At 39.1% G+C, this 25437-nt stretch overlaps 1 protein-coding gene across 1 annotated transcript; it reads left to right on the top strand.

The window, feature by feature from the left end:
• Positions 1-17899: 17899 nt before the first annotated feature.
• LOC114459274 (uncharacterized) lies at positions 17900-24894 on the top strand. Its single transcript, XM_028441583.1, has 2 exons — positions 17900-19464; positions 22509-24894. Exons 1-2 carry the CDS (start codon positions 18629-18631, stop codon positions 24892-24894), a joined length of 3222 nt encoding a protein of 1073 aa, XP_028297384.1. The 5' UTR covers positions 17900-18628.
• The last annotated feature ends 543 nt before the right edge of the window (positions 24895-25437 follow it).

Here is a 25437-nt window from a genome sequence, read left to right as displayed (position 1 = left end):
AGAAGTTGATGGAGTTAAACAGGGAAACCCAGGGTGTCTGGAGGGAGCCATGTATATCATTAAAGGGGGTATTCTTTACCAATGCAAAGGAACTGTAGAAGCACTAGTATTACCCCAGCAATTTAGATCAAAAGTAATGGAGCTTGGACACTCAGTGCCATGGGCAGGGCATATGGCTTTCCAAAAGACCTTGTGCAGAATTGCAAGCCGATTTGTTTGGCCAGGCATGTACAATCAAATCTCAAAATTTTGTAGTTCATGTGAAACATGTCAACTTACCTCATCGCGTCAAGTTCCACGCGCTATGTTGCAACCCTTACCTATTATTGGAACACCATTTGATAGAATTGGTATGGACATAGTAGGGCCATTAGAACGAAGCAGCTCAGGCTATAGATACATCTTAGTGCTGTGTGACTACACAACAAGGTATCCGGAAGCTTTCCCCCTAAAGACCATAAAAGCCAGAAATATAGCCAACTGTCTATTACAACTTTTCTCCAGGGTGGGAATACCAAAGGAGGTGTTAACAGACTGTGGGACCAACTTTATGTCAAAGTTATTAAAGCAGGTTTACAAGCTGTTGGGAATTAGGGGTATTAAGACCACCCCCAGACGGACGGGCTAGTGGAAAGATATAATCAAACATTAAAAAACATGCTGCGGAAGTTTGTGTCGCACACAGGAGCAGACTGGGACCAGTGGTTGCTGTATCTACTGTTTGCCTATCGTGAAGTGCCACAAGCCTCAACGGGGTTCTCACCTTTTGAGTTACTCTATGGACGGCAAATAAGAGGGCCGCTTGATCTCCTCAAATATTACTGGGAGAATCCATCCCCATCAGGAGACAATGTAGTGGCCTATGTTGTAAAGATGAGGGAAAGGCTTGAGGAAATGTCTGCACTGGCACAGGAATCCATGAAAACTGCACAAAAGAATCAAAAGATGTGGTACGATCGCAAGGCAAGAGAAAGGAGTTTTGAACCAGGCCAAAAGGTGCTATTACTTCTTCCCACCTCAGACAGCAAACTTCTCTCAAAGTGGAATGGTCCCTATGAAATCACCAGGAGAGTGGGTAAGCTCACATATGAACTATTTATGCCCGACAGAACCAGAAAGCACCAGACGTTTCACGTTAACCTGTTGAAGGATTTTCAGTCTCGCCAGGAATCTGTCCCTCAGCTGTTGATCCGTGCTGTACAGGATGAAGAAACCAAAGAGAAATTCATACCTGGAAGTCGGGGTGAGTCATCTGTTGTGGTCATGTCACATCTGTCTATCTCTGAGCAGAAGCAGGTGGATGCTCTCATAAACCCAGAGCTTTTTAAGGACACTCCTGGCTATACGGACTGGGTACAGCACCATATACGGCTGAAAAACGAGGCACCTCCACGTCAAAAGAGCTACAGAATACCAGAGCGGTTGGTGCCAACTTTGAAAGAGGAAATAAAACTAATGTTGGAATTGGGCATAATTGAGGTTTCCAGCAGTGAATGGTGCAGTCCGGTGGTTCTGGTACCAAAGAAGGATGGCTCACTACGATTTTGCATTGACTTTCGTTATTTGAATGCTGTTTCATTGTGTGACCCTTATCCAATGCCCAGGATTGACGAGCTGGTGGAGAGAGTGGGACAAGCCAGATACATCACCACTCTCGACCTGAGCAAAGGTTATTGGCAAGTGGCACTTGCTCCAGAGGCTCAGGAGTTGACAGCATTTAAGACTCCATTTGGTATGTACCAATTTCGAGTTATGCCGTTCGGACTCCAGGGGGCACCAGCCACTTTTCAAAGACTGATGGACTATGTTCTGAGAGATGTTTCAGATTTCTCGGCTGCATATTTGGATGATGTGGTGATCTATAGCCAAACATGGGAGGAACACATGGCTCATTTGAAAAAAACCCTACAGTGCATCCACTCAGCTGGCCTAACCATCAACCCGAAAAAGTGCTGTCTGGCTCAAAGAGAGGTGGAATACCTGGGGTTTGTGATTGGGCATGGCAAACTCAGGCCTCAGGTGGGGAAAATGGAGGCTATTCATTCCTACCCTATTCCGACTACAAAAAAAAGGGTTAGGAGTTTCCTAGGTCTGATTGGCTGGTATAGGAAATTCATTCCTCACTTTGCAGACCGCTCAGCAGTGCTCAATGACCTCAGCCCCTAAAAAGGTAAAATGGACGGATCAATGTGACCTTGCTTTCAGAGATCTAAAGAAGGCAATGAACCAACACACGCTGCTGCAGACGCCTGACTTCAACAAACCGTTCATTTTACAAACTGATGCATCTGGAGTGGGCCTAGGGGGAGTACTGCTGCAGGAGATGGACGGTGAGAGGAGGCCGGTCGCTTTTTTGAGCAGAAAACTACTGGACAGAGAGACCAGGTATTCTACAGTAGAAAAAGAATGCTTGGCTATGAAGTGGGCGATAGAGTCTCTACGGTACTACCTGTTGGGTCGGCACTTTGATCTCGAGACTGACCATCGCGCTCTCCAATGGCTTCACAAGATGAAAGATGCCAATACCAGAATCGCTGGTTGGTACCTGGCCCTACAACCATACGACTTTACTGTCTGCTACAAAGCAGGGAAAACCAATACTGTGGCTGACTGTCTGTCCAGGGTTTATGAAGACTAGAGGTACTGTGACCTAGGAGAGGGGGGAGGAAATGTAATGAAGCAAGTCCATTACTTGTTTACAAAAGACACATGCATATTATCTTTGTAAAACAGATGTTTATTGATTGTCTTTTCCCATGGTTGTGGACCTGCAACAGAGTAAAGTATGAGTGAAACTAAATATAAAATGTATAATTGTCTGACAAATGAACTTACTTTGTATCTCTGGTCTGGTCCCAGGTGTTCCGGCTAAATGATTCCCCAGAGAGCCGGAGCACCTTAAGAAAGTTCCAGGAGGGACCATTGTGTGAGGAGCAGGAGGGGTGTTTGATTTTAATGTTGTGCTAAATTAGATGTTTGTTTTAATATAGATATCGTTAACTTAATAAAACATATATATTTGGTAGAGGTAATGAAATGTTTTTACATTGTTAGATTTGTAAGGTATAGTGTGGAAGAATAAAATTGTTGTTATTAAGAATTTTCCTGTGCTGCAGAATAGGCTGGGACTTAATCATCTGTCGGCCTATAAAAGCTGCTCAGCTTCATTGTTGAAGAAGAGTGCTGCATGATGTGAGCTATGTTTGGAGCTCTGCACATGTTTTAACCTTGTTTTTGCCTATTTCTTTGTAAATACTTTTCTACTTGGAAATCATTAATAAATACACTTTGGTCTGCACCTGGAAACGTGCCCTTAGCTCTACTCTGTTCCTCCAACCGCTTAAATGAAACGGCCTACCTATGACAAGACTGACATTGTGTTTATTAAGTCTTATTTGGGGGTCAAAGGTTATTTGGTCTCATCCTTTTTAAAGTGAGATCCAGGTGTGTGAGGTTACACAGGGAATAAATGCCTTCACAACATGCTTTAGGCCATGGGATGTGATAGCTATCCATGCACAACCCCCGCCCCCAACCATGTGAGACACCATCTTTTTTTATGCTTTAGGGCAAAGTTTCTCAAATGGGGGTACGTGTACCCTAGGGGGACGCGATGGCACAACAGGGGGTACTTAAGAGAGAGAGGGAAATAAACAAATAAAGTGTCAGTCATGAATCATGAGATGACAGGAAATCATAAAAACTATAGAAATAAATCTACTGAGGAGCCACTAAATCAGTGTTTTTCAATCATGGGGTCGGGACCCCATATGGGGTCACCAGGAGTTTAGAAGCGGTTGCCTGAAATTTCTGAAAAATTAAAATTGATTTTAAAAATTTGTTATTTATTTATTTGTTTTTTATTCTTAAACAACATTAGCATTTTCGAGGCTTTCACTTCTTTGTCAGTTTAAATCTTGTTCAACTAAAATGCAGTAATATATATATATGTGCTGAAAAATTATTTAAAAATTCTAGAAAAAAAATGTCTTTGAGGTCACCAGAATTTCTTGATATCAAAATGGGGTCATGATCCAAATAAAGTTTGGGAACCACTGCATTAAATACTGTTTGTTTTCCCACTTCTTTACAAAGTGAGATTCTTTAAAATGTGTGTTAACACTCATTTATTCCATCATTGTGCTCTATAGTTGTTTTTAAATAGCTTTCTAAGCTAAATGTTGTCGTTGGACAATGGGACAACTTGAGCCTAAATAGTTTGAGAACCAGCGCTTTAGGGTCTGAACATGAAATCAAATGTTTACATGAGTTGGGATGAACTTGTTAGACGTCCCTTCAAGCAGATTTGGAATCAATCACGTGTAATATTTTTGTCATACGTATCTGTGTACTAACAAAACACACAAATGGGGAACCAAATTAAAACTGGGCTCGTTGGAATGATTTGAATTTTTTTATTACATGTTAATGAGCTATTTATGATAATATTCTATATAATATTCACAGTCGACACTGCCAAACAAAAAAAAATATTCTTAATCTTCTTTTTCTGTTAAGTCCATATCTCAGGTTTGATTTCTATATAATTACCATAAACTGTATCATTTGACACTAATACAAAGTTTCTACTACGTTACCTCACAAAGTTAAAACACATTTAAATGTAAGTAATATATCACAAAATATGACCAAATATGACAAAACAACAGTTCATGTCAACACATGGAATGTTAACATGTGATTTCATGTTCAGAACACCCTAAAGCTACAGAAAAATATGGTGCATGGTTACAGTAGCTACCGTAGCCCATGACCTACTTGGAGCACTAATTTATCTGCTGAATGTGCACAAATACAAAAAACACTGTTGTTTATTAATATTACAGAAAGAAGAAGTTCAAAGACTGCATATCTTAGCGTAACGGACTAAGAAGCTAATGCTAGTTAACATGCTAATTTATGGCTTCGCCATGTCTTCTCTTTGCTCAGTTTTACTCACACTGACTCTCTATCCAATGCTTCACATTCCTGGATTTTTGCTTTGCTTCAGAATGTATTGACATATTATTTACTGGTGTTATTTTAAAGGAGTGATTTTATAACACATAGGCCTTAAAGTGCATATATCCTCATGAGATGTTATCTCCATGGTGTCAAATAATAAGGCTATATATATATATATATTGTTTTTAAAGTCAAAGTGAGGGACTAAAGCACTGATTCTGGCCTTATTCTAAACCATGGGTTCTCAACTTGTCTCAAATTGCGACCCACTTTTTTTTTTTTTTTTTTAATTCAACCAACCAAATGTAGTTTTTTTCAAAGATAGCTGTTGAAAACACGCATACATAAGTTTTAGAAAAACATAAATCTATATATTTGCAACATGCTTTTCACTGCATGTCTGTCAAAAGAAAAGTTTCTTTCAAAATAAAAGACAATTCACACATGACAGACATTACATTTTTTGTTGGCTTTTTTTGGCCAGCTTTCCATGACCCACTTTTGGGTCCCGACCCACCAGTTGAGAATCACTGTTCTAAACATTTTAATATTATTATTATTCATTCATATTATTTAATCTGAATTATGACAGTTATCTTTGATCTGATCCTGCTTCTTGATCTAATGAACAAATTCCTTTTTTTGAACTGGCACATGTGATTTCTTTAATCATGTGTCATCACTATGAAACAGCAGACAGTGCTCTATAAATCAGCTCTATGTTTACATGGTGAAGTGTACGTCTGATCATATGAAGAGCTGTTTGGGTGAAATGCACTTACCTGTAATAAAACTTTAGATTTACACCGTCTGAGGAGCCATAAAACTACTTAAAAATGTCCTATTGCACTTGAATGCATCACTCAGTTCACATGACCCTACGCGGAGGATACAGAGTCTTCAACAGCCAATCAGAGGCTACGCAGGTCACGTCCAGCCTGTCAGCTCAGAAGTGATGCGCATGCGTGTTGTTCTCCTGGTCTTTTCCAACCTCGGACGCCAGAGTTTAGCAGCTACGCAGCAGAGGAAAAAAAGACGGAAAGAGGAGAAAATATGTGAGTTAAACGGAGAAAGAGTCAGTGCACTTACCTACTGGAAGCTAGCTGATACTTAGCATTAAAGAGAGCTAGCTGATACTTAGCATTAAAGAGAACTAGCTGATACTTAGCATTAAAGAGAGCTAGCTGATACTTAGCATTAAAGAGAGCTAGCTGATACTTAGCATTAAAGAGAGCTAGCTGATACTTAGCATTAAAGAGAGCTAGCTGATACTTAGCATTAAAGAGAGCTAGCTGATACTTAGCATTAAAGAGAGCTAGCTGATACTTATCATTAAAGAGAGCTAGCTGATACTTAGCATTAAAGAGAGCTAGCTGATATTTAGCATTAAAGAGAGCTAGCTGATACTTAGCATTAAAGAGAACTAGCTGATACTTAGCATTAACGGCCATGCTAGCTCTGTATCTCACAGGCTAAAGCCACGTGCCGTCCCTGCAGCAGTCGTTATGACAACGTGTTATAAAGACAGATTAACGGTGAGAAACATGGCTCTGTGGCTGCTCTAGTGCTATTTTTCTGTTGTTCTGTTGCTAAAAGGAAGTAGTAGCTCTATAAAAGTCTTTAGGATGAACTGAGATAAATAATGATGCAGTGTTTTACACATGTATATACTGAGTTTATTATTGTATGCTGATGTATATATATTAAAAAGTGTTAAAGTTATAAAAAGTATTTTAGAGTGAAATTATATTTTATAAATGCAAAGTGTTGAATGACTTTATTTTAGCTCAACTGTGAGTTTAAGTATGTTAAAGGGTGAGTGTGGTGTGGTTCCTCTCACACTAGTAGGCCTATAGTGTGGGAGAAAGTAAGTATACTACTTTAATACCTCTGAACTACATTTTATACTGTTTTATGTATATATGTTATTCTGATTTTGATATGGTTATGATATTTTGAATGTAAATGGTTACTTAGCATAATTATTACTGGAATGCTGTTCACATAAGCAGTTATATTTGAGTAATTGAATGTTGTACAACAAAACCTGAAGATTTATTATGTTATATAATTGTAGATTTATGTTTGGAGTCTGATGCATTATTTGACATTTTTTACATTTACACTTTAATGATGCATCAGAGTTGAGTTTAATAGATATGACCTTATTTTTAGGTCAGGTTTTTTGAGTGGACGAGAAAGTCCAAGGACCAGGAAGAGATCCTGGTTGTAAACTGATGGTGAGTAGGAACCTGGAAGAGAAGACACCTACACGTACACACTCACACATACAGTATATACACATCACCCTTCAAAGAAACTTTAAGAACAGCTGCAACTATTTTCATTTTTTAAGGCCCAATGGACAATTCTTATTTTTGTTTGTTTAGTGTGCACACTTTTATTTTTGTTTTGGTATCTGAATCATTGTAATAATACATGAGTTGCTACTCAACAGTTATTCCTTGTTTGACTCATTATTGCTGCTCATCCATAGAGCTCCTAACCAATCTGGGTTTGCTGATAACTAGTCCAACTTGATATTACACTGTAATAACTTTTATCATCCATAAATTGGGTTACATCGGCTATTCAAGTAGAAGTACTGTTACTTGATTAAAATTGTATTCAAGTAAGTCATACATGAAGTACTGAAATACAAATAAAAAGTAGCTCAATTCATTCCACTTGCATACAGTAAACATCACATGTATAAACATAAAAAAGAAGAGACTAAATCTTGCACAATTAGAACAAAGGCATCTGTATAAAATAAAAGCTTTGTCACAATGTACAATTCTTTTTTAAAACAAAATAACACCTATGAATTCTATTCAAAGCAAAAACTATTCTCAGGCTCTATGTATAACTACATTTATAAGCAATAAAAGTGTGAAAATAACAAATATTCAACACTGTTTTGACAACATACATTAGATTTAATCTGGTTGGTCGATTTAATTGTTGCCTGTTCATTTAATTTTTTGTAGTTTCACTATATCCGTTGATCATTTTAAAACAAAAAAAATCATAATTTACTCGGTAACGGTTGGTGAAGAAATGTAAGGAATTACTGATTTAGAAATATACTCATAAAAGTAAACGTACCCATAAATGTAACTCATTTACAGTAACGCGAGTACTTGTAATCCATTACTTTCACCTCTGTTTATGCCTTAATTACCATGACTCAACAAAGTGTCGTCTTTAAAACCAAAAGGTTGTCAGATCTTTTACAATATTTGTGCATTTTTGTATTGTTGTGTCTATACACGGAGGGAGGAGCTAAAGAAGAATATCTGTTATTGTTTGTCAGGCCAACAGTAAAATGTGTTCTATCAAGACTCACTTTATAAAAAGATCATATTTGCTCTCAGGCTTTCAAAGTGTTTTCTTATCAAACTCAGGTTATCATCAATTCCTGATTCAAAGCTAATATGATCTCAACCCTGTTATGAGTTGTTGTTTTACTCCTTTTAAATAGTAAAAGGACACGAGAGGTTGGTAAGATCCTTTCTTCACTAAATATGGACTCACTAGCAACATCTAGTGGACACATTCTGTAACTACACATGTCACAGATAATTGTGGCCATTACATTTTAAAATTACCAATTTACACTTCAGATTATCCATGTTCAATCATAACTCAATTATGATTCAGTGACCAGCGTTTTTTACGGTTACAATTAAATTATGATTGTTTTTGTATCCCGTGAAAGTCAATTATGATTCTCAATTAGTAAAGTTCAATTACAATTAATCACAAAGTGGTAAAGTTACAGGCCTGTTATTTTGTATGTGTCTGTATGGTGTTGTTTTAGCATCATTACATTTACATTTTAGTTCATTGATTAGAATATCTTATGTAAACTTAGGACAAGAGTTGGAATTGAACTATAAACTCTTAATGTTATTACTGTATATCCTAACCCTTCTAACCATTACCACCTGTATGGTGTGAAGACTCACTCACAGGTAGCGGGAAAACCTAATATTAAACATATTTGGATAATTATTAACTACATACAGTATGTGTAAGCCATGGATCTGTAACATTATTCCCCAGTTTTGTGTTTAATTAAATTATAACTTACATTTTTTATAGAATTACAATTAGTCAATTTTCTGAAGTCAATTCCAATTCAATTATGATTACAACAGCAACATATTATTTTTCAATTACAATTAATATGATATTTACACCATAACTGTAATTAATTATCAATTACAATTATAATTATTGACCCCGTGACCCTGAAAAAAGTGGGTCAGAAAATGGATGGACCATCGAGAGAGTTTTTTTTTTTTTAATAATTGTTTTTTTGATTATGTTATTTTTGTAATTGTTGGGTGTAATAATCAAAATTGTAATCCAATTTCAAATAATTGAGCAGCCCTACTCCAAAGGTGTCATAATTTAGTGAACGACACTTAATGACAGCCTTCATAACACCTTATTAATGCTAATGAGAGCATGGGGTGCTGGATCAGCAGCAGCCAGGGTGGGCTCATGGTAGGGGGAAGATGTGTGAGGGGGGTCTCCGTCTAGGGAGACTAGGACCAGGACTGCAAACATAAGGGTTACCTGTGCTGCTCCAGCATTTAGACAGAGCCACAGGGCTGTAAAACAGTGTCAGACAGTCTCCAACAAACTAAAAGCAGCCTACGACCAACAACAGGACCGTCTGAAATGAAAACTTAACAGACAAGCTGAGACAAGTTCAACATAAGACACTAACACAGACTCCGATTGTTACAGCGGTGCATCCTGGGAGCTCACGTCCCATATCAGAGGAGATCTGGTGGTGCCTACAGCCAACACGCCTGAGGAGGTGGGATGGAAGAGCAGCAGCTCCAGCCTGCCAAGTCCTGGATGCAGGGTGAGGTCTGGACTGCTGGACTGCTCCTGGTCAGGATCACATAAACACCACAGCTTCACCTGAATACACACAAAAGGAGAAAAGTGGTGTTCTTAAAGTGTCATTATTATAAAGGCATTAACAGATTGTATTCAATCTGTTTTTAAATGTTGAAGCCACATTATTTTATTTTTTTTACATCAGTGCTTTACAACATTGGGGTCAGGACCCTGGATTTTAAATGGGGACACCTGAAATGTCTACTAATTGATAAAAAATAAATAAATAAAATAATTACTGATTAAAACACAAATTTTGAACATTAATGAATTATTATTGTTTTTGAATATAAAACAAAACAATCTTAAACAACTGTATTCTATCAATAAATATGAATCTATCCATGCATCCATCCATTTTCAGACCCACTTTGTCCTATTTCAGAATTGCGGGGCATTATAAATATTAATATAAAAATTAAATGCAGTTTTAAAAAAATTAAATCTGAGCTGGTAAAACGTGTCACCAATCCTGACTGCTCTGTATTTGCGACAAACATGATGGAAAACGAATTCTAGAAAGAAAAAAAAGTCTTTCGGGTCACCAGAGACTCATATCAAAATGAGGTCACGACCCAAAAAAGGCTGGGAACCACTGTTTTAATAAAACAATACCCTATGGTAGTGTGAAGAGAAAATATGAAGACTTTGTAGATGGTGGGATGTGAAGTTTACATAAGCTCAATGATGAAACCAAACTGCTGAGCTGAAATCTAAAGTCAGCACATTCCTGTCAGTCAGGACACAAAATTCCCACAAGAAGCTGTTGAAAAATCTAAATGCTAACACTTGGTTGTGTTTTCAAAGAAAAGTGTAGGATAAAAATCAATAAATGAACAAATCTTGAGGGAAGCCACTCAGTGTTTCATCTGCAGAGCATGTTGCTAGGAGACGTTCATCAAAAGGGGAAAAGTCCATATCAGTCACTAAATCTGACAAACAGGAGGAAAACAAAGAGATTTACCAGGACTTTCTAGTGTTAATATTCTTTCTTTACAGAGTTCTCTAAGAATTTTAAAAAGTTACCAGAATGACAGGAAACCTGGGTGAGCGACCATTGTCCGTCTGAACTGGGTCAGACTGATGTCAGACCCAACACGCCTCCACCTACACACAATACAATTTTTCACATCTGGTTTAAAACAAAATGCATGTTTAGTAGAGCTGAACGATTGATTGCATTTGCGATATTATCGTGATATCATAAAACGCGATTTTCTAATCGCAAAGGCTGAATTATTTTTTCTTGTCCTGTAAAGTTCAGAGTGTTTAAGAAGTACAGTCTGTTTACATGTTTCATGACACGTGAAGTTAGTTAGATGTGTTGAAGAGGTGAAGCCACAGATTTGTTTGCTTTATTGTTGTAATCTGTGCTTTAAAATGTATATTTAATATTTATTTTAAGTTTAAATAAATCTGAAATAGTTTATTATGAAACAGATTGATTTATTGCTTGTGTTCATTGAAAAATACATGACAAGAGGCCTTTGAAAGAATAATCTCATATTAAATCACAATATTGAGGGAAAAAAAAATCGCAATTAGATTATTTTCCAAAATCGTTCAGCCCTAATGTTGAGGCTAATATTTCTTTCCCCCTTTAATGATAACGTATTACCCTTTATTTCTGATAAATGATTCATGTTTATCATACAGACTAATGCAACACTTGAGTAAAAAGCCTCAGTAGTCTGCATGTGTCAAAAATGAAAAATAGTATATAAATAATAATAGTTTTTGGCTATTTAATTAAATATATATTCAAGTTGTTCTTACTTTATTTGATCTAGTTTTAAATATAAAAAGTAACAGTAAAAATTCTACAAAAGTAATTATTTTATATAATTTATCTTATTCATTTATCTTTGTCTCTGATATTAAATATGATGTTATCTGAATGAACCAAGTTTGATAATAAATTAAATTATATTGCTGTGGGTCAAAATCAGTGTAAGACACTTTTAAAAGCTTATTTGTCTGCTCAGCATTAAAAGCCACCAGTTTGGAGCTGGCTTTGATGTGGTTGATCCAGTCCTACAGTTAAACATGAATGGAATTTAAAAAATAATATTCTAACAGGAATAAACATGCAAACCAAAAACAGAAAAGCCTTTTTTTTTTAGTTTCACAGCTGCATTGATAAGTTTAGACGCTTTGGAAAGAGAAACATGTTGAGGAAGAACAAATACCGTATGTGTTGCACAGCAGGAAACATTTTAAAACAACTTTCACAACTTCAACCACCAAAGTCGACAAAATGACCTTTTATGTGTCTTTCTGTGGATGAGGGTATTTATCTGAAGAAACGCACTGTTTTTTGGATGGTGGAGTCAAATACCTACAAATAGGGGCGTGCATCTGACGATAAAAAAGATTCACCATTTAAATGTCACGATACAATATATGAAAATAGTAATTCATTGTATTTCTTTCAATTTATTATTTTTAAAAACTCATATCCTGATATATCCCCATACTAGACATGACAAAACATCATGATAAATCACAATATCAATAATAACAAATTTCACCTTTTCAAGAACAAAATTTTTTTTTTTATGTTAAAGGGGGTGAATTTTCTTCCTTTATTAAAAGTAGTTTTATGTTTTGTTGTAATAAACAAACATTTATCTTTAAGGAATAATATTTTCTTCCTTTATTAAAAGTAGTTTTATGTTTTGTTGTAATAAACAAACTTTTATCTTTCTAAGTATACAGTATATGTTAGTTTGATTGGCTTTTATGCTGCATGTATTGTTTTACATGTAAATAAATACTTCTGATTAAAATGTGTTTCTTGCTTTAGGCTATAAATTGTGTTGAGGTAAAGTAGACGACATAATGTGCAGTACAGAAATATGAAATAGTAGATGTTAAGTTAGATTTACTGTTGTTTTTTTTTTTTTTAAATTATGGCTTATTTGATTTCCACAGTTTCATTGCTTTTCAATGTGTCGAAAAATGTAAAGTTGTTATTGACAGTGACTACTTTACTAACCGTATCAAAGGCTGCTATCACCCTGATCTCTGGCCTTGGTGAAATATGATTTTTTTTATACTTAAAGTATGTTAACTGGGGCAGCTGTGAGGTTAATAGCACACATCTGGAGAACACAGGGTTAGTTTAGCACTGAATCCTTTCTGAGCTCTAGAGTAACATTTGAATGTCACCTTTCCTTTTGTCACTACATAATAGTGATGTAACGATTAATCGTATGGCAGTTAAAAATCGATTCATAGGTATTACGGTTCACATCGATTCTGTGAAAATTGAATCGCAGTACTTTTTTTAAACAGCACAGAGCGCTATCCAGAAGTGTTGGCGGCGAGCGAAATCTGCTGGCTGCCTTCTACTCTTAAACATATTCATAAATGATTTCTTACCCCTTTAGCACCGAAAGAATATCTGTAATACTACGTGAATATCTGTAAAAGTCACGTTTTTCTATTAGCTCTGTCTGCTAGCATAGCATCTCTTCTTCTCTGCAAGATATCTGCATGCCAACCGACCACTGGGTTACCAGCGCCCTCTGCTGGTTCAAACAAATATCTGCCCTAAATACAGTGAAATGACTGTTTTTTTTTTTAAGTGCAATTGTTAAGGCACAAAATACATTTTCAGTTGCACTTTTAAAAAGAAAAATAACTATTATGCAGTTTTGTATTGTTTATTATAGAACCAGAATTTAAATAATAAGCTTCTTCATTTGTATTATTCCTTTATTTCATTCAAGATTTATTTTTAGTTAAATTGCATTGTTTTGAATAGTTTATGAAGATATTCTTTTGACAATGAAAAATAGTATCGTATTTTCCCAAAAAAAATAAAGAAATATTTTTCAGTCATTTATATACAGTCCCATTTTGTAAAATAAATCGTGAGAGAATCGTATCGTGAACCCAGTATCGTGAATCGAATTGTATCGGGAGTTGAGTGAATCGTTACATCCCTACTACATAATGCTTTATATTACAAAGTATTTATATCTTTTGACATTTCTATGAACAAAAAAAGTGCCACAATAACAATGAGAAAAAATATCAGGCACATTTAAAATATTGAATTTTCAGTAACTGACATTATGTAAAATAGTACATTAGCAAGTTTTAAAATCATGATTACAAATTTAAATGTTAAAATCAACATATATGCTTGTTTTTTTAGACAACAGTTGTAATTATAGCATAGAGAAACATAGACATCACCTGAGCAAGTAACTTATTGTGTGTATTCACATCATGCAAAGGTCCCTTACTGTAAATGCTACTTGTCTCTCATTCAAGGCATAAGCCACAATAAAAGCACATTTTAATGTTACTGTCACCAATAGAGACAAATAGTCAAGCAGATGAAGTGGGATTTCAAAAGATGTCATGGTTCACTTTCTAACATGTATAAATATTTGTCTAATTTCATCCTTGTTAGTGTTTAAATCAAGTGTTAGTCAATATATTTAAAATGTACAATATGTCAGAATTGTTCCTACCACTAGGGTGTTCTTGTTGTCCCCTCACACAATATGCACATGATGACATGGAGCATTACTTCCAGGTTCTTTATGAAAACAATGTCAGAATAATCCTGTCTATAATTCAAAGCCACACTGTTGCAGTGTCCTTTTAGCCTCTTCTGTGTTAATACAGACTTGACTCATACAGTCAATTTAACATCTGTAAACTTTGACCAAGGTCTTTCACTGAGTTGTTACAGTCATTTAATTTCCCATTTAAAGTCATTGATTATTGGTTTAAAGCATATGAATGTGCATGTCCAAAAATTCATTTTAAAAGACTGTGTTCATTTCTTTTAGTAGTTTGTTGAACAAACACTCTTCACAACATGTAGAACTATTTCCTCTTAACTCATATACTCCAAATTCTGCTGACTCTAATGCTTTTGGTTGGAAAAACACTGAAAAATAAACAACCTGCACTCGGCCACTAACATCTTCTTTATCCTTTGTCTGTATTAAATTAAACTAGACTCTGATTTGGAGGGGAGTACGTTTCAGAAAGAGAGTCGTCCCCTCATGTATTGAAGAACTTAACTTTAACTCCCACATTGACTGTTGTATTGGTTACTATGGTTACTGTTTGTGTTCCTCCCTGTGTTGTGTTTATATAATGTGAATACATGTAACAACTGCACAAGCTGGGGACAAGTATTGTATGTATACTCAACATTTCCTGGACTTCATGAATGGAATACAAATGTCTAATAACTTAACTTAATATCAGAGTAAACACACACACACACACACACAGAAAAAGTACCTTGGCTGTGCTGATCTGGTAACTCAATACCAACAAAATTCATACACCACAACACATTTGTCACATTACAAAATGTCACAAACCATTTCTGTTCCTGGGAGATCTTGGGTGACCTTGGTTCCTGTGGGTTGTTGCTACAGTTGACCTGCTGTTGTTTATTATCATTGTAGGAGGCGTGGTTTGGAGAATTAAGTGTAAGACACAATTTGTACCAGCAAATGCCACCTTTTGGTTAAGGTGATACTCATTATTGGTAGAAACTTTCACGGGATGTTTGGTGTGTTGCTACGGAGACAACATAGGCCCTACACCTTTTTAACTGCTGTACGCCACGTTATGAAGTAATAGAGATTTATAATGGAAATATGTGGACTATTAATTGAATACTGTACATATGGCATTAATGAACACAATTATTGAATGAGAAATAAATATTCTGTAAACAAAGAACATCTTGGACTGTCTTATTTCACAATCTTACGCTCAGGTGAAAACCAGCAAGCTCATCAATGAATAGGCTAGAGTCTATAGATCTATACAGTCCCTCAGTGGCTTTAGTTTATCACAATTATAATGATGATGTTGATCTGAAAATTGCTATGTTCATATAATCAGTCCTAACAATATTTGAATTAGCATATCTCTTTGTGTGTGTGTGTGTGTGTGTGTGTGTGTGTGTGTGTGTGTGTGTGTGTGTGTGTGTGTGTGTGTGTGTGTGTGTGTGTGTGTGTGTGTGTGTGTGTGTGTGTGTGTGTGTGTGTGTGTGTGTGTTCTTACATTACAACCCTTCCGAGGACCTCGAACAGTAAAAGCACCTTTCTACTTAGGACCTTTGGACAAGTTAGGACCAAAACCCTGGTCCTAACTTAGATAATAGATAATATATGAAACCAGGTTTGGTCAGAGGTGAACACAAAGGGAAACATGGAGGTAAATCACTTTGTTTGTGCTGTTTTAAAACCAAAATTCCCTTTATTTTATTTTCTCTATTACTTCTTTAAAGAATACAAGGAAACTTTATTATTATCATGTTTTAACCAGTAAACTAGTATTTTTTTAGTTGTTTCACAAGATTGATATTGTTATGGCAAATTTTATATTCATCATCATATCCTCAAATGTATGTTCATGTGTACAATTTGTCATGTTTTAATACATGACGACTCCATTAATCTTTACACTTTTGAACAGCTGAATCATGATTAAACAGTACAGATCGTATTATTCTCAGTGCAGCACAGTCTCTGCCAAGGCCAGAATCTCTGCTCACATGCAGACATACACTGACGCACACACTTATCAAGACAGATAAAGACTGGAGCCAAACCTTCTCATAACATCTTCATCATCCTCCAACATTGCCACTATGGGCATCTGACTCCCTCCCTTTTGTCTCTCACTGTTGGGACCTTTTCTTATCTGTATAAAAAGCTTAAGCTTTGAAACTGTTGGAGCGGGGCGCGGCACTTCCTTCGGACGTCCGCCTGGACGGACGCTAATTTTGTTTCACTTTGTTCCATTTTGTACCTTTTTTCTTAGTTTAGAATAAACATTTTTTATATAAAATCATCAATGCTTCTCCTGGATTCCATCATTCAACCAGAGCAATGAATCATGTCTCAAATGAGGTCAACCGTAAATTCTGCCGTAACAATTGGCGTCGACGAACAAGGACCATCTTCTGTCCACCCCTCGGACAGAGACTGGATCACGAACCGTCGGTTGAACCTCAAACACCAATTCGGACTAAGGTAAAGCTGCCTTTATAAATATATATATATGTAAATTTTCATTTACATATATATATATTCGCTCTGTGTTGATTTTTTTTGGAACCAGTCAAGCATTGTATTGATTTTCAGCTTTGAGCTTTGATTTTGATCCTCAGCTGTTCTGTGTTTTGACAGTGAATAGCCATGAGAAAGGCTCAAATGGTTGAGGTTCTGTGCTTTTTAATGCTGTAGGTTCCCTCTGTTTTTCTTCGGGCTCGGATATTTTGTTTAGGCATAAAATACGGCTGGTCATTATTTACTTTGGTTTTGTTCGAACACCCACAGCCCGTGAGGTCCTGACCATAGATAGACGGGTGTAACCCATGTGAACTAGAGGCCAACTTCCTGTCATGGTTTTATTGTGACGAGCCCGCCCTACACCTTTAAAGTCCCTAATAAATGTGTTTTATTAAGTATTTGGCGGATTTGTGGTGTACCAGACTCCATTGAAATTCCTGCAAATTTAAGCCACCACTAGCTGCGGAACACACAGGGTCAGTCTGACCATTTGCACTTTTATTTAAGTAATCCTTTTATTTTCTAATTTATAATCAAAGCCGAATTGTTAAATAAATAGTATTATAGTAAAATAATACTTCGCTTTTTGTAGTTTTGATTGATTTTGACCATTTCTGTTACTTTTTGAAAGAAATGCGCATTCGGCTATGTGGTCTTGAATAGGCTTTGACCTACTGAATGAGATGATTTATTTGAAGAATCTATTTAAAACATGCATGTTTAATTTATGATATGACTTAGCTTTACAGCTAATGATGTTGATTTAAAAGTGCACTTTATTCCTTTTGATCTCTGAAAATATAGAATGAAGCTTCAATTTGATTTACCTTGATATGGATTTTTCTGCTATGATTTATAGCATTTATTTATAACTGTTTATTTATTTAACAATGACAAATTGTTTAAATGTGCTAAGGTGAATGTATCTTCTGTTTTAAAATATACTTAAGTTAATTCCTGTTTGACTGATTGTTGTTGACCTTGTTTTATAGGTCAGGTTTTTATGTTAGTCCTGGATCACCTTCCACTCTCGACCACTAGATGGCGAGCCACCACCCAACCACCGCTGCATCGCGGTAGGAATATTTGATCTTTTTGTTTCCTCGGACACTCGGACCTAATACTTGGAATATACCCTGGGGACCTTTTCTGTTTTGTATTTTTTTCCCCCAATGCGAAAGAACTTTGCGAAACCCTTCGCTTTCCAACTTGGCGAAATCAAACAAACTGAACTGAACTCACAAAAGGAAATGAACCTTGAACTGAACTTTGACTACAAGTTTTGAAAGAAGAAAATATTGTCTTTGTTTTGTAATTGTATTTTGGTTGTTTGTTTATTGCCTATACCTGATTATTAATAACAACTAAATAATATATATCAATATAAATTGACTCCAAATATCTTTAATATATATAATATCTTTAATATACATATACTAAAACGAAATCCTTGTTTCTGTGTCCAATTATTCACACACCTTGGCTCTACAGCCGAACCTATTTCTGTTGACCTTTTCCGTAGTCAGTTCCTGAGCCCTAGTGTGTTGTTGATTTGTTACATTTGGCGAGCCAGCCAGGAGCCTTGCTGTGTGAATAATTGTTTTGGTCCGAAAATTTTGGGAAAAAAAAAAGTTTGAAATTTTTTTTTTCGAAAAAAAAAAAAAAAAAAAAAGTCAATCATGGATTTTGTTGAGCAATCCGGTATTAATATTTTGCACTCAGTCCTTATTACCGGTGTTTCTAATACTAGTGCTGATGAAGAAATTCTAGATTGGTTGCGAGAGTACGGGGCTCTCAAAACAGTTTTGCCCGTTAATGATCCAACTAGCACTTTTCATAAAAACCTGATTGCTGAGTTTGAAACCGCAAGTTCATTCTCTGACATAAAACCGTTTCTACCTCATAAGTACACTTCCCGCTCAGCTGCTGACCGCATGTACCGCGTCACTGCCCTTGCTAATGAGTACGCCGCCACAGTGGGACGCAGCCAACCCACCCCCGATTACATAAGAAATTTCAAAGAAATGGCCGACCGCAGCGGTACACGTTTTGAAGACCTACTCAAAACAGTTATGGATCAGATCCAACAATATTTAGTATTAAGTGGAGCAAACAATGATCAAAATGAAGAAGTAAATGATGAAGATGATAGTGAAGAAGAAGAAGTAAAGGTGAACATTAAAACAACACAGCCCGTGTCTGAAACACATATGTCAGTGCCTGCACTTCAGCCCTCCCAAATACCCGTTCAACTGGGCCCACGGACTCGACAAAGTCATCCAACTGGACCCATGGGGACTGGCTTCTCACCAAAATTTTCCATCTCCCAACACGATTTAAATCCTCCGGAAGTACAGAGGCTCGTTGTTGAACATGTTGTCCGAAATACTGACCTGAGTGTTCCTGCTTCGCTTCGTCTCCGCTCGTTTTCTGGCCGCATTCCAAAGCCAAGTAATGAAGCCGATTATGAGTCGTGGCGAACACAAATAGATTTGCTGCTTGCTGACCCAAACCTGTCTGCTCTACACGTCACCAGACGAATCATTGAAAGCCTGCTGGCACCTGCTGCCGACCTGGTCAAAGGATTGGGCCCTGACACTCTGCCTGCTGTCTTGTTATGCGTATTGGATTCAGCTTTCGGAACGGTGCAGGATGGTGAAGAGTTGTACGCCCAATACCTGAGCATCTTGCAGAATCCAGGAGAGCGGCCATCAGCCTACCTTCAGCGGCTTCAGTTAACGCTCAACACGGTTGTCAGAAGAGGAGGCATTTCGGCTGCTGAAACCGACAGACATTTACTGAAGCAGTTTGTGCGTGGATGCTGGGACAACACAGTAATAACAAAGTTGCAGCTGGAGCAGCGCAAAGAAAACCCACCTCCTTTCTCAGAACTCCTGCTGTTGTTGCGAACAGAAGAAGACAGACAACAGGCCAAAGAATCATTAATGAAAAAGCACATCAGTTCCAGTTCTTCAAAGCAAAAAGCCAACATCCAGTCGCAAAGCACCTGTTCCTGCGGCCATTCGTCTAGTTCCAGTGACGAGCTTAAAGAACTGAAAAAGCAAATGAAACAGCTCCAGTGCCAAATGTCTGCCTTCCTGTCTGCACAGAAAAGTCCAGCACAGCCCAAACCAGCAGCACGTCAATCCAGCCGCCCTTCGCTTCAGTCCGCAGTCAAACCAAAGCCATGGTACTGCTTCAACTGTGGTGAAGATGGCCATATCTCCTCCTCCTGCACAAATGCCTCCAATCAAAGTCTGGTCGAGCAAAAGAAGAAACTGCTTCGCCAAAAACAGCAAACCTGGACCAGTAAGAATCCTCAGTTAAACTAAAAGCAGCTTCTGTGATGGGACACTCAGGAGCTGCCACCACCGTCAGTCCCAAGAACCCACACAGTTTGCCAGCCCTGCCAAGAGGACTTGTGGGAACAAAGAGCACTGCGCAAGTCCAAATAAAAGGGAACCACTTTAACTGTCTCCTCGATACTGGCTCCCAGGTCACCACAGTGCCCCACTCTTTTTACAATACCTACCTTGCTGATCACGAAATAAAGCTCTTGAACGACCTGCTTGAAATAGAAGGTGCCAATGGACAATCCGTACCTTACCTGGGGTACATTGAACTAAACATTACATTCCCACCTGATTTTCTCGGCTCTAACATCACAGTAGACACCCTGGCTCTTGTTGTCCCCGACCTGAAACAGTCCCAACCGCTGATACTAGTTGGTACAAACACCCTTGACTCTGCCTACAAAGAACACTGTGACACTCACCCTGATCAGTTATTTTTGCCTGCTGCCTCTGGTTATCAAGCTGTCATTAAGATACTCCAGCAACGGCACAAATTTAACTTGGATGACCAGTGGGCCCCCCTGCAGCTCGACTACCCGTTCACCATCTCTGCTGGCCAAACCACTGTCCTCGAGGGATTTCTGGCCACACGATTGCTGCAAGGTGAAAAGGCTATTGTAATTGAGCACCCTACTTCCTGTCCCTTGCCTGGTGGACTCCTTGTAAAGTCATGTCTTGCTGACCTGCCTGAACGCCAGCCATGCCATTTGCCAGTCATTGTGACCAATGAGTCTGACCACGCCATTACCATCCCGGCACGGACAGTCATTGCGGAGGTATGTGCTTTCCAGAGCATCTGCTCTAAAGAACAACACGTCCATCCGGTCCGGTCTGCAGACACTTCAACGGCGCTCGAATATGACTTTGGAGACTCACCACTTCCACCTCACTGGAAACTGCGCATCATTGAGCAGCTCAACAGTATCCCTGAGGTCTTCGCAAAGCATGACCTTGATTTCGGCCGGACGGACAGAGTGAAACACCAAATTAAACTGTCTGATCCAAGGCCATTCAAACAGAGGCCCAGGCCAATCCACCCTCAGGATATCAATACTGTAAGGAAGCACCTGCAGGAGCTGTTGGAGTCAGGAGTGATCCGTGAGTCTGAGTCGCCGTTTGCATCACCGATTGTAGTTGTGCGCAAGAAAAATGGGAGTGTGCGCCTGTGCATCGATTATAGGAAACTCAATCTGCAGACTATAAAGGATGCTTACCCACTTCCCAAGCTTGAGGAAACCTTTTCTGCACTTTCAGGGTCCAAGTGGTTCTCAGTCCTTGATTTAAAATCTGGCTACTACCAGATTGAGATGGATGAGGCAGACAAAGCAAAGACAGCATTCGTTTGTCCATTGGGATTTTACGAATTCAACAGGATGCCACAGGGAGTGACCAACGCTCCAAGTACATTCCAACGGCTGATGGAGAGATGTATGGGGGAGCTACACCTGAAGGAGGTCCTTGTTTTTATTGACGACCTAATTGTTTTTGCACCTACTCTCGAGGAGCATGAGGTGCGTCTTATGAAAGTCTTGAATCGCCTGAGAGAATTCGGATTGAAATTGTCCGTCGAGAAATGTACATTTTGCCAAACGTCAGTGAAATATCTTGGCCACATTGTTTCACAAGATGGCATAAAGACTGATCCAGACAAGATAAAGACACTCACTTCATGGCCAGTCCCCCAGAACTTGAAAGAGTTAAGGTCATTCCTCGGGTTCGCTGGGTATTATCGGAGGTTTGTGCACGGATATTCCACCATAGTAAAACCACTTCATGATCTCACTGCTGGTTATCCTCCATCTCAAAAGAAGTTCAGGTCAAAGATCAAGCCTGAGGCCTACCTGAACCCCAAAGAGCCCTTTGGAGGACGCTGGTCACCCAAGTGTCAAGCTGCTTTTGAGACCATCATCACTGAACTTACCTCTGCTCCTGTCCTGGCGTTCGCAGATCCTGTGAAGCCCTACACGCTCCACACCGACGCAAGTTCCACCGGTCTTGGGGCCATACTCTATCAAGAGCAAGATGGAGTGAACCAAGTCGTTTCTTACGCCAGCCGAGGTCTCTCCAGGAGTGAAGCCAAGTACCCTGCCCACAAATTAGAGTTCTTAGCTCTCAAATGGGCAGTCTGTGAAAAATTTTATGATTACCTGTATGGTGCACAGTTTACAGTTGTCACGGACAGCAACCCGCTAACTTACCTGCTGACATCTGCAAAACTTGACGCCACCAGCTATAGATGGCTGTCTGCTTTGTCCACGTTCAACTTTAAGATCGTCTACCGAGCTGGCAAGCAGAACGCAGACGCTGATGGTTTGTCCCGCCGACCGCATGGTGGGCTGTCTGACGACCCTGCATCCAGGAAAGAATATGAACGGATCCTGAAGTTTACCCAGCATCATCTTGAACCAGCCCACATCTCTCTCGACCAGCAGATTGTCAGAGCCGTCTCAGAACGCCATCTGCTGCACAGTCAAGACCCGGATGATGTTCACCATGCCCTGATATTGTCAACCTCAGTCCATGCCGACAGTGTTCCAGATAGTTATGTGGATGACACTCAGTTTGCCTCTTCTGTGCTCCCTCAACTCTCAGCTGCTGAACTTGTCTACAAGCAGCGTGCCGACCCCATAATCCAGCACGTCATCGCACAGCTCGAGCGTGGGGAGTCGCCACCGCCACTGCTGAGAGAACAGCTTCCAGACCTGCCTCTGTTATTGAGAGAAGTAAATAAATTGGAGCTCCGTAACAACCTTCTCGTCAGGAAGAGACAGGTGGGAAGCGAGCACATTTACCAACTTGTGTTGCCAGAAGAGTACCGGGCTGAGGTGCTTCGCCAACTCCACAATCAGATGGGACACATGGGAATTGAAAGGACGCTGGACCTTGTTCGTTCCCGCTTCTACTGGCCTCGAATGTCCGTTGATGTGGTCAATAAAATCCGGACCTGTGAGAGATGTGTTCGGAGGAAGACTTTACCTGATCATGCAGCACCTCTCGTCAATATCAGGACATCCCGTCCTCTCGAGCTGGTGTGCATGGATTACCTCTCTGTGGAGCCAGATGGGAGAATCAAGGATATTCTCGTTATGACAGATCATTTTACAAAGTATGCCATTGCTGTGCCAACCCCCAACCAAAAAGCCACAACCGTTGCCAAGTGTCTCTGGGACAACTTCCTCGTACACTACGGCATTCCGGAAAGACTTCACAGTGACCAGGGCACTGACTTTGAGTCCAAGATCATCAAGGAACTCTGTGAAATGGTTGGCATACACAAAGTAAGAACTACGCCCTATCACCCGAGAGGCAACCCCGTGGAGCGGTTCAACAGAACACTACTCGACATGTTGGGAACTTTGTCAAACCAAGAAAAGCGCCATTGGAAAGAGTTTGTGAAACCACTCGTGCACGCCTACAACTGCACAAAGAATGACGCCACAGGATTTTCCCCATATGAACTCATGTTCGGCCGTCAACCCAGACTTCCAGTGGACCTAGCGTTTGGACTGCCACTGAATGGTGAAAATCTTAACTCCCATTCCCAATATGTCCAAAAGTTAAAATCTCACCTGGAAGAGGGTTACAAGCTGGCCGTTGAGAACTCCCAAAAACTAATGAATCGGAATAAACTCCGCTTTGACCTTCAAGTCACGCCATCTGAGCTGAGGCCTGGTGACAGAGTCCTAGTTAGGAATGTGCGCTTGAGAGGCAAGCATAAACTGGCTGATAAATGGGAGCCCGACGTGTACATTGTGGTCAAGCAAGCCGGCACTCTTCCCGTGTACACCATAAAACCGGAGGGCAAAGACAAGCCATTGAGAACGCTGCACAGAGACCTCCTCCTTCCTTGCGGGTACCTACCTTCTCAAGAAAAGCACTTGCCTGTGAAAGACACACCTGCAAAGAAAGGACAATCTCTTACCTTACCTCCTCCAGATCCTGCTGAAGAGGAAGCAGATGATGATGATTCTGTCTCAGTTGTGCAAGTTCCCGCCAGCCTTGAACCTCTAAGATTTACGACAGTCATTGACCTGCCCACTGCCCTTCCGCCTGCTACTCACCTCAACCCCTCACCACAAGGCTTCACCACTCAGAATGATGGAAATCTTAGAGAGCCTGAGGATGAAGGGTCCCCCTCAGTTGAAGAGGAAATATTAGCTGTGGAAACAGTGGGAACCGGCCTTGACCCTGAACTTAATGACATTGAACCTGTACAATCAGAACCTGCTGAAGCCTCTAGTGTGGAAGGAAGTCCTCCTCAACCAGAATCTCCAGAGCCTTCCAGCAGTCAACTGGAACCAGACTCACCATTGGAATCAGAACCAACAAGTCCTGTGCAACCTGTACGTCGATCAGGCCGCTCAAGAATCCCGCCAGAGCGACTCCAGTATTCACAGCTCGGCCACCCAGTATTGAAAAGCATCCAAAGCCTGTTTAATGGCCTGAGCTCAGTCTTTACTTTCGCTCTTCAAGAGGATGAGGGCGATGAGGTTCCTGTCAACCCCAGACATTCAGCTATTCGCTGCCAGCCTGGTCCATGTCCGAGGACGTACATTGGGATAGGGGGGGAAAGTGTAACCCATGTGAACTAGAGGCCAACTTCCTGTCATGGTTTTATTGTGACGAGCCCGCCCTACACCTTTAAAGTCCCTAATAAATGTGTTTTATTAAGTATTTGGCGGATTTGTGGTGTACCAGACTCCATTGAAATTCCTGCAAATTTAAGCCACCACTAGCTGCGGAACACACAGGGTCAGTCTGACCATTTGCACTTTTATTTAAGTAATCCTTTTATTTTCTAATTTATAATCAAAGCCGAATTGTTAAATAAATAGTATTATAGTAAAATAATACTTCGCTTTTTGTAGTTTTGATTGATTTTGACCATTTCTGTTACTTTTTGAAAGAAATGCGCATTCGGCTATGTGGTCTTGAATAGGCTTTGACCCACTGAATGAGATGATTTATTTGAAGAATCTATTTAAAACATGCATGTTTAATTTATGATATGACTTAGCTTTACAGCTAATGATGTTGATTTAAAAGTGCACTTTATTCCTTTTGATCTCTGAAAATATAGAATGAAGCTTCAATTTGATTTACCTTGACATGGATTTTTCTGCTATGATTTATAG

This window comes from Gouania willdenowi, unplaced genomic scaffold (assembly GCF_900634775.1).
Source record: "Gouania willdenowi unplaced genomic scaffold, fGouWil2.1 scaffold_27_arrow_ctg1, whole genome shotgun sequence".
Classification (NCBI taxonomy): Eukaryota; Metazoa; Chordata; class Actinopteri; order Blenniiformes; family Gobiesocidae; genus Gouania; species Gouania willdenowi.
This window is presented reverse-complemented; position numbering and strand designations above follow the sequence as displayed.